The sequence below is a fragment of the Dendronephthya gigantea genome, unplaced genomic scaffold, assembly GCF_004324835.1.
Source record: "Dendronephthya gigantea isolate DGI-Jeju-01 unplaced genomic scaffold, DenGig_1.0 000027F, whole genome shotgun sequence".
In the NCBI taxonomy this organism is placed as follows: Eukaryota; Metazoa; Cnidaria; class Anthozoa; order Malacalcyonacea; family Nephtheidae; genus Dendronephthya; species Dendronephthya gigantea.
In genome coordinates, this window is record NW_021163037.1 from 62,741 (window position 1) to 73,595 (window position 10,855).

At 36.6% G+C, this 10,855-nt stretch overlaps 1 protein-coding gene across 1 annotated transcript; it reads left to right on the plus strand.

The window, feature by feature from the left end:
- Window positions 1-4,181: 4,181 nt before the first annotated feature.
- On the plus strand, window positions 4,182-7,090 carry LOC114523338 (SUMO-conjugating enzyme ubc9-like). The gene is made up of 7 exons (XM_028544230.1): window positions 4,182-4,404; window positions 4,689-4,752; window positions 5,139-5,158; window positions 5,267-5,339; window positions 5,729-5,838; window positions 6,017-6,096; window positions 6,339-7,090. Exons 1-7 carry the CDS (start codon window positions 4,324-4,326, stop codon window positions 6,400-6,402), a joined length of 492 nt encoding a protein of 163 aa, XP_028400031.1. The 5' UTR covers window positions 4,182-4,323; the 3' UTR covers window positions 6,403-7,090.
- Window positions 7,091-10,855: the final 3,765 nt, after the last annotated feature.

Here is a 10,855-nt window from a genome sequence, read left to right on the forward strand (position 1 = left end):
TGTTTTGAATTTGACAATACGTCTTTTCTATATATATAAACTGTGTCTATTCACTGACCTCCATAAGCTTCACATAACATGAAGAGACATATTGTGAGTGCCAACAAGCAGTTTAGGGATGTCATGTTTCTGGCTAAAACACCTTTGCTGCAAAAAAAATAAGAAATAGAAAACATATTAGGTGTTTCTATACAGTTATAGAAACACACCTGAGAGTTTGGGAGACTGACGAGAAACAATCAGTTGGAGCCCGTAGGGCGAGTTTTTCCACGTTATTTCGAGTTCTCCCAAACTCCCACAAGTGTTTATATAACTGTATAGAAACACAGCAGAAAATGTTTTCTATCTCTTTTATAATATGTAAACTATATTATAATTCGATCATTACAAATTCTCATTACATCGCTTGTCAAGTTCGGCGGGAAAATTCCCGTGTTTCTATACAGTTATAGCAACACGCTTCTTAACAAGCAACACGCCCGTACTATAAATTAAATGTTATATTATAATACAACTTGTTAAAACAAGTACGATCGTACTATAGGGACCAGGAACTGCGTAACCGAGTTTAATTTCTGAACTGCATTGTATTTATAACAATGGAGAGGACAATGTATTTCTAATCGTTTCCGTTTACTTATATATAGGCTGAATATTAATGATATGTATATATTATTTGCTGCAAATATATCAAGAATTGCTTGTAACTTGCTTCAAAGGTAAAAAGTAAAAATTCGAACTCCGTCAATCGATGCGGAATAATGCTTAGAATAATTGTGCCAAGTTTCATTCCGATCAAACAAGTAATGATAGAGCCTTAGGGTTTTTTTAAAGAGCGTCGCCCCCTAACAACAACAACAACAACAACAACAACAACAAGATTAGCAGCGGTTAGGGACCAGTTCATGGTCCAAAAAGACGCAAATGTAACATTTTAGGCCAAGTGCCAAACGAACATACTGATTATGGTTTCAAATAATGTACATGATATGACTGTTTGAAACTGAAATTTTACACGGGTTTGACTTCAATAGCAATCAGTCCGTTACGAATATTATTATTATTATTATTATTATCATTATTATTATTAAATCAATATTTACAGAGGGTTGAAAAAAACCCAGCATTATTACCGAAACGGTATTCTTCCTAATGGCCCTCACACACTATATCAGGGTAATAAAGGTAGGCCAAATGTAATAAGTTCGATGGGACCTTCGCCACGCAAACTTTCAACAACAAGTAAAATCTTACGAAATTTTATGAGATTATGAATTGGAATCCATTCTAATTTACAGAAATTAACAACAGAAGGTGTGGACACACTTTCAACCCTCCCTTCCCAGTAAACTTTTTCTAGTAGCTACAGCCTGCCAGTTAATATATAGTTATAAGTACATGCAGTTACAATTATTTACCCCATCTCGACACGCTATTGGTCCAAAGAGCTCTATTATAAAGTTATTAATACCATGCATGAACATTTTTATTTCCTTTTTTATTCCTCGTATAATAAATTTCATCTTCAATATTTTCAAAATGAATTTAATAACATAACTTAGCTACATTTATATATGTATTAACTTTTTAATTTCCCCACGCTCCTTGTTGAGTTATTCGTCTGCCCCCCGTCAAAAAAATTCTTAGGCCCCTATATACGCTTTATGTTTTTTTTTATGATTTTGTATTCATCGCAGCTATCATGCATGCCCCAATCTGCGCTATAAGATATCAATGATCATGACCATGCATGCAGTCAGTCTCTTACCTATGAATCAATTCTTTCGTTCGTTAGAAAATACCTTAAGCTGTTTTCTATAGAGGCTCTTCTGCGTGCAAAGCTAGGACGAAATAACAAAAGGTTAAGTGCATGAAGCCTGTAAATATATATAGTGGGAAGTCTGTTAAAATTGACACCCCGTGTCTAAAATTATATGAATGAGTCACCTTTGCGCCAAAGAATTGACTGTAACAAAGACTTCACAGAACTTGACAATTGTTGAAGAGCGGTCAATATCATTACCGGCAGAGCGAAAATATATTTATTTATTGTAAGACTGGCTTAGCTACTCGGAGTTTCACGCTATGAAGCGATCATCAGTATATATATATGTATATATATATATATATATATTGTAGTGATTGGTGTGTATGTTTATATATATTTGTTTGTCAAAAAACATGTAGTGGGTTTGAAAAATAGCCTGACTCTGGGGTACAAATTGCCCAAAGTATCGCAGTGGATTTTTGTACCTGCCGGCTATCACTGACGGATGAGAGAAAAATCAACAACGGCGACAAATTGTGCAAATTCACAATCAAGTCGGGCAAAAATGTGGGGTAGAGATTAGGGAAGTTAAAAAAGTTAGCTGATGCAGAATAAATTAGGAATTCGAGGCAACTCGCATGATCAAACGCCGGCGTGTATTACAAAATCACTGACCTGCATGTCTGTAAACGAATAAAGGATTATATATATACATATACATGCACATCATAATAAACACAAATGTACTATATTTATATATAGTAGAATACTTTTATCAAACTCAAATCTTAATTTGATCTTGAGTTATGTCTATAAGTTTTAAGCTAACTTTTTTCTCTTTCCCATATTTTTGCGCGACTCGGTTGAAAACTTGGACAACTTGATAAATCGGGAAATTTATATTCAGTGTCCGGCATTTTCTTCTGAAACACTCGTCTGCCAACCAAACTCTTATCATTGTGAACTATTTGTGGGAGGCAGGTGTCACATCCCCGACACCTCCCTCCCGTTCATATTTTGAAGACATATTCTAACCCTGTTCAAGTTACACTTATTTTGAGAAGAATGAAGATTTTGAATTCATAAGGTCATACTAAATTATTATTCAGTAGCAATGGACTTTTCTGAGTTAGCGTTGCTGTAAAACAATCACACGTTGGCGTTTCGAGAGACCTCAAATTTAAAGGGTTCAGTTTGTGTGTCAGCACGTAGACAGAGCGTAGCAAAGTCACTCTTTTCAGCGGTGTGCTCTTTAAGTATTCATTTCTTTTGTGATGAATTTTTGTGATGTATATAGTGTACCAGCCGTCGCCGTTGCGGTTGACAACGAGCAAGATCCCTACTATATTACTGAAGAAGGAACATACTACTACCATGCATATATCTCTGATTTCATACAAGCGCTAGCTCAGTTCCTCGCCCTATGATTATTTGTAATACCATTAAAACTCATGAAATATAGCCGAACGGCATGTAAAAAAATCATGCCATGGAATAAAACGTTTGTACATAATTCTTGTTTGTTTCGAGTTGATGGAGCTTTTGTCCAGCGCTGGGTTAACCTCGAATCATATACGCCTTAAATTTGCGGGAAATTCGGTTTTCGTCTCGGTATCGACGGGTCGGTTATTGCAATTTTTCTTGTTTGCCACGTACAATGAAGATCTCCGCCTGCATGCACCATGAAGGGATTGTCTCGTCAAATGCAAATCGTAAATTTTTTATAAAAGGTGGCGCATTCATCATACTGACACTTAAAAACAGGGTGTCAATTATAACATTCAACTATATTCATAGGCTTCACACTTTTAACTTGTTCATTTGTGGCTGCTATGAGTTTTAACTTTTAAGTAGAGCCTCTATAGAGAAAGCAGTCTAAGTGGTTTGTTTGAACGAAATAATTGATATCCAGGTCACTATTCATAGCAGAGTGGGATTTAAGACATTTAAGTGATTTAACAGACACAATTCAGTAAAAAAAGCATTACTCCTCAATATATATAACTCATCACAGTCAGTAAATGGCTGTTTCTGGAGATTTGAAATTTGCAAATTCTTTCAATATAAGCCTCGTCCAATGTTATCCAACGTGTAGTGTGGTTATTTGAATGTCACTAGAGCCTTATTATTTATATTGATCAGGACATCAGGTTATTATCTAAATAAATGAAAATCGAGGTGGAAGTAAAGCTGTATTAAAATTTTCGCCAAAAATGTAATCCCCGTATGCGGATAGAAAAGTTGACATTTTTAATTCTAAAAGTTCAATATCACAGGTCAAAAGTTCACAGACAGGGTTATATGACTTATATCAGTGGGTTATATAAACACCTCGCTCGCATGCCTGGGTCAGCGCCGCGCATTGGCGCCGCTACATTTTATTTTTGTTACTCTAAGTACTGTCTAAAACGAACAAGACCATGAACAAGACAAGAACAAGATTGAAGATTGTAAGATTGGAAGTTCTTGGAACTGCATGCGGTCATTGCGGTGCACGCAAAAGATTTTCGAATCAATCTAATTTGTTGGTTTAGTGTTTGTTTTTTTTTATAAAAATGGCGTCAAAAGAATTCAGAGTTGATGCTACAGAAAGACTGAAAGAGGAATTTAAAGCATGGAAAGCAAACCATCCTAAAGTGAGTGATGATTCTTTAGAGCATATGAGGCGGGAATTTCAATCATTTCTCTAGATAGTAGATACTGCATATGGTGTAGCCGTATAGGGTATTTCCTATATCAATGGGAAATATAAAGAGGACCACCATGGGCACCACCCCCTCTCCCTAATCTCTTGGGAATATATAGCTTGAGCTTCCTACCAACCACACAGGGTCTATTAGGTTAAATACCCCTGTAGTTGATCAGTTTAAAAATGCACTACCCATTGATATCTATGGTAATTTGTTTTGTAAATATAAAGGACTTCATTGCCGAGCCATGCAAAACTGAAGATGGAACACTGGATATGTTAAACTGGAAATGTGGTAAGCAGGAATAGTATTGTTCAATCAAACTAATATATTTGTATTTCTCCCAATATATTGTAGTTTTATGCAAAATGTTATCGAATTTTTATTATAATAATCTGTGTGCCATCTCAAGCAAGAGATTTCAAATCAAGTTTTACAGTTGCATAAGAAGGCATTGGTAGGAGTGAATACATAATAACAATTTTTCAGAAGTGCCACACAACAATTGATCAATCCTGTTTTACTCCACTGGGAACAACTTGCATATACTGCATTCAGTATGTAAGGAAGTGTGCCTCTAAAACATCAATATTTTCATCCTGAATAACTTGGGAGTTTAGAAAAGTGAAATTATGATGTAATTTGAATGTATAGCTTGATGATTTTTCAAAATTTTTCAGCTATTCCTGGAATGCCGAAGGTGTGTAATCAATCATTATGGTACAGCAAAATTGCAGCAATTTGTTTCAATTTAGTTTTCATGAATGGCATGTTTTTAAAATTTTTACATTTACTGTATTTGTTATAGACACATTGGGCTGGAGCATCATACAACTTGAGTGTAGAGTTTCCTGAAGATTATCCTTATTCACCACCGAAATGTAAGGGTAATATCTTGTCAAAAAAGGAGCTGCAAAAAAGGAGGCTGGTTCAGTGAAATGACAATGACAGGACAATCAGTTTTTTTAGCCAAATTTTTGCAACAGGTTGCATTTTTTTCCAAATTAGTTGAAAAAACAAGGAAATGATTTTATTTAGTACATTTGAGAAATCATCTATGTTTGCAACACAGAGTGGGTAGATCAATTGAGGGATTCAGTGAAAAATGTGAATAAGATCTTTTGTAGAACTTTTTTTGGAAAAGGGCACAAATCCTGTGCAAGTATAGCAAGTATAGGTAGCTGCTTCATTAGTTTTTATACAAAAAGTCATTATGACTAGTATTAGAATATGCAAGTCATTTATTGATTACTTGTTTATTCATTTTCAGGTCAGTTTACCCCGCCAATATTTCATCCAAACGTATTTCCTTCCGGAACGGTCAGTTTGTCCCTCATTGACAGAAATCACGGTTGGAAACCACAGACAACATTTAAAGAGGTGAAGCGATTGTTTGCGGGTATATTTCAAGAATTCCGAGTCATGAAAAACTTAGGTGTCAAGTCTTTTCGTACTCTCGTCATTTCGTACCCATACCCCTGGTCGTTTCGTACCATAATTTAGTCTTTACGGCTTGCTGAAGAAAACATCTTGCCATATCTTATTTTATTTTACATAGGTTCTTGTTGGAATTCAACTACTTCTAAGTGATCCAAATTTTGACAAACCTGCGCAGGCTGAGGCGCCTGCTGTGTACTTGTACGTATCCGTATTTTTTTAATTATGAAACGATATATTATTAATATGATAAAGTACGTGGGGGATATTTTATCCCGATAACACCCACAGAAAACAATTTGGAAATTGGAATGGCTTTAATTGGTGAAAATGTCGTCGCCTAGGTCAATAAAGCCAAGTCGACACTTGTCATGCAAAAAGCGTATGATTATGAGTGGTCTTATAAAGACGGGGGTTTATTAATTCATCTGACTCTCTTCCAGTAAAAGTTCCAATGATTACGAACAACGCGTAATCAAGCAAAGAATGGAAATGGCAATGAAGTAGAAGACAGAGGTACCGGTAGTGTATCCTGCATCAAGAATATCCACAAGCTTGAAGAATATCGGACAGCGTGGAATGTAGAAGGGGCTCTTTCTATTTCAAACGTACGAACGCGTTGCTTAGAGATTTTTTCGCGGAAGATGGAAAGCTGTTTGAAAAGTTTTATTGCTAAATACTTTCTATAAATTATAATATTTTTTTGTAAATTTGGACCTTATGATCATAGCGAAGTATAGCATGAAAATTGATCTTTTTCGTGGCGTCTTGAACAAGTGTAACGGGAAAAAATTGGATTAGAAAAAATTGGGCACAAACGTTTCTGGTGCGGTGGGGTTACAGAATGCCAGGGTCGTATAGAAGTACAATTTATTAGTCGGCGGGCCACCAAACCGACTATAGATTCCGTTTATATATAGTTTTAAATGTTTTCACAAAATTTGTGCTTCTCAGGAAAGATCAAGCAGTTGTGTGGTTCAGCGTTTATATTTTTTGAGAGGGCATATTAGTAATCACCACAACGTCGCCGAGAATACTGGGTGGGAAAAATTTTTTTTGAAAAAAATTGTGAAATTGTTACCAAATTATAGCTAAAAAGCCTAAATTTGGTGAAGCGATCTAAAAATAAATCATTATTGTTTTTGCACCCACACAACATACAAATTTAAAAGCGAAGAACAAAGAACCAAGGAAAATATTTCTGATAAGCCGTATAATAGATAATGGTGAACTTGCATACCAGACATGCATACCTGATATGTTGAATTGTAGAAACGAGGCAAATAAAATTATTTTAGGAAAGTACGTTCACCTGGTAAAGTTTTTGAAGGCGACAGAACAAGAGCAGTTCAACTGTGTATCAGAATTATCTCATTGCGGCCAAGAGTTGGTTTGAACTATATTTCCTATCGCACAATTACAATTAAGATAGCAATTGGGGGTGCATGCATTAACATTCATGCGCAGCGAATTATTTAAATTCAGAAGCAAGGCTGCGTCACTGTAAGGCGTTGCATACATGTGTCACGTACGTATTATTGTTGTTTGATCTGTGCCTAAACAGCGGATTATTTGGTTAAAAAAAACTTCAGAATCAAATGCAACATGGTTGACGTTGTGTGCGGTGTTTTAAAGTTCACGATTGGACTTTTGGCCGACAGGATTCGCGAGGAAGTTATCGAACGTTTGCAGGATGGCGACGTTACAGACGAGGAATGTCGTCGCTTGATTGTGAAAGAACTCGATGACATAAAAAGCAAGCTGGATGGTTTGGCTAGAAAGGATTTATTGAGTAGCCTTTGCTTTCTACAAGAAGGGGTCGACGGTTTATACCAGTCTCTACTCTCGTTGAAATCAAGTGAGGAAATTGCAGAGCTGACCAAACATGATAACGTAACAGAAGTCAGAAATCCTTCCATCAACCAGGCCATTGCTTTGCTGAATGCAATCAATTCGGTGAACATACATTCTAATCAACGATTCAAATCGGCCATCGAGTCATTTAAACTCGCGCGAGAAAAAGCCACCGAGGCATTCTGCAACGAAGCGTTATTGACGGAGGATCGAATTCAAGCCTCGCAGGTTCGTATACTTGCCCGGATTTTAGAAAAAATGGAAGACCCAGAAGCAAGCGTAAGCAACTGTCTCTTGTACCTTAAACAGCTGCATGGCGTCGGAGCAATTCAAGAGACTTTTTCCGTTCTGGTTGACGGTGGAATGAAGTCTCGGTTTAATCAGAAAAAGCGACTTGCCAACGCTGCGTCTGTTCACATACTGAATCAAGTACTGTTTGATTTCGCCATGAAGTTCACAAATTTGCAACTAGCAATTTTTGACTGGCCCGAAATCCAGCTTACCAAGGGGATTTACCAGCCCGTCTTTGGAGAGTATAACCTTATTGAAAAGCTTGAGGTGTTTGGTGTGAAAGTTATGCCCTTGTTCCCAAATTATTCATTTGACGATAATATTTCCCCTGGATTATGTACTGTTAACAGTAGCACAGAGATTGTTGCAAAGATGTTTGGAAATAATACCATCAAAGCTTTCAAACCAAGCTCCAAAGAGAGCCGTACACTGTGTAAAGTTTTCAGGGACAGGCCGACGTCAGAGAACCGCATCATTGCGATCGACATCGATGCCGAGGACAATGTATATGTGATCGCGGCATTTCAAGTAGGCGGTGACGATGAATCGAGCAGTTTCACGATTTTTATCTTTGATCAAAACGGGAAGAAAAATGTCGAGTGTCTGTTACCTTTTCTTCAAAACACCTCTTGGAAAAAAGTACGCATGGCAGTTAGAAATGATGGAAAGATAGCAATCTTAAATTACGACGAGCCGAAAAGCCTGTATGTTGGTAAAATATCCACTCAATTTAATTCATTTAAAGTCGACAACGAGCTGTCTCACGAAGGCCTTGGGAATATTCGCTTCATGGAATCCGATGGAACAAACAGAATAATCTCAGCAGACAGAACGGCTGCTTATATTTATACAGAAAACGGGGTGTTACAGCGCAAAATTGTTATTCCGGAAGGACACGGATTCATTGCTTCGGTTGCGATTAATCACAAAAACAAACGTGTAATAATCTTAACGTCGCGCGTCGCAGACCGCTACAATCTTTTTAGCTACTCTGAAACTGGAGAACTTATAAACAGCTTGTGTTTTGGTCATAGCGTATGGATTGGATATGTTCAGCTAGTTTCTCATCGTAATGGTGCGGTTGCTTTGGTTTGTAAAAAAGGAGCAGCTTTGCTTCAACTGTAGGAAGTTGCAAAAAACGTTGTGGTATAACTAGTATTTACGAAGAACTCCCGGCCACACAATGTCGGAGTGAACATCTGATGTCAAATAATTACGAACCCATTTTCTTGACTGCTAACAATTAATGGCAAAATCATACGAGTGATTACAAAATATTTTGCGATTAATTGCACGACTTAATTCGTTCTATTATACTTATTCATTATATTTCCCTTTGTAATCAACTTGTTTTAAGGAAAAGTACTAAAACACAATTTAAGCTCACGAAAGGGCGCGATTAATGATTAATCGCACTCGATCCTCTTAACCAATGAAATTGCAGTATTTGCCCCTGATTGTGGAAGGTATATAATTATTAATCAATTAACTCTCATTGTGTTGTAGTTCTAAACACACTAAACTCGATTTTTTTTATCATATATCAATTTTTATATGGATACCAGTGGCGCCCCTTTGAGAGAAATTTGCTCCAGGGCCCTATCAGTTAGCTCATATAGGGCTTATGGTATATATAATAAAACTGATAATATTTCGATGATTTAACAAATCCGACTTATAAATGCATGCTGTTTTTGCAGGATTAATATTTTTTTAAAAGGTACTTGTTATGATGTACATAATTTTTTATAGAGGATAATACATGCCGGATGCGCGGAAACATGCATGGAGTAAAACGCGCTTTGACATGGCTAATTTGATTTGGCGATCAAGCGCCATCCTGTACAAACAACGCAACAAAATCACATAAGATCGAATATACAAGGCATCGCTTTTAACAAATTTTTCGCCACATAGAAAATAACACCGTTGTCAAGTTCCCCTCCTCCATACACGTGGCGAAAAGCATTATACTCTTCGGAATATGCGGCAAACTTTTAATGGTTCGGTTAAAACAATTCAGTAAGAATGATCGAGCGCGGCTTGTTGAAGTTGTCATCCTAAATTCCCTATTGTCAACACTAACTATATATAGTTGCGTAGAAACATTTCCGAACAAAAAAAAGATATTTTTAAGGTATTTACTGTTTCCAAGACCACGAGAAACAAATTTTATTCCATTTTTCTTCAATTTCCAATCACTTATAAGTTATAATAATAATGTAACGTCTAACGATATGTCGATAACGACAAGCAATGCTAAACCTAAAGATGTTTCGAGCATGCATGTGGTCGTTAAAATGGCGTATTTCTCGGTGTGCAATCAAACATATCATCTACTCACTACCTTTATTTTTGGTCGGATTGTATGTACTTATTATATATTTTATACTAAACAGGAAAGTTTCCAGTCAGGTGCCAGTGAATTATACCAAAAGAGCAAACATATTACCTTTCAAGCAGACCTCAAAATCAAATGCCGTCGTATGGAATAGCATATCGGAACCTGAGTATAATCAAGATGTTTTTAGTAAACGGTTTGGAAAATTGGGCAATCGTGGCTTTCTAAATGTCCACACATGGGAATTTTCTTGTGAACTCGGATTGCAGAACCTTGTACAGAGCCCACGGTTTCCAATCTATCCCAATACACAATTTTTTGTGGATAATTTGGAAATAAAATGGATTAAAGGCAGCAGAAACAATGTGAAGAAATTTGGACGAAGAATATTAGGTTATTTACTCGTGCCATACACGGGTAATTTTCAGTTCTCGATGTCATCAAATTGCGGCGCTGAACTATGGTTGAGCCGCG

What these genes read in the sequence shown, in the direction of transcription:
- LOC114523338 (XM_028544230.1), top strand. Translation starts at nt 4,324, where the DNA reads ATGGCGTCAAAAGAATTCAGAGTTGATGCTACAGAAAGACTGAAAGAG. An exon ending in GGAAAGCAAACCATCCTAAA is followed by an intron (nt 4,405 to 4,688) that starts GTGAGTGATGAT and finishes GTAAATATAAAG; the next exon opens with GACTTCATTGCCGAGCCATG. An exon ending in GAGGCGCCTGCTGTGTACTT is followed by an intron (nt 6,097 to 6,338) that starts GTACGTATCCGT and finishes ACTCTCTTCCAG; the next exon opens with TAAAAGTTCCAATGATTACG.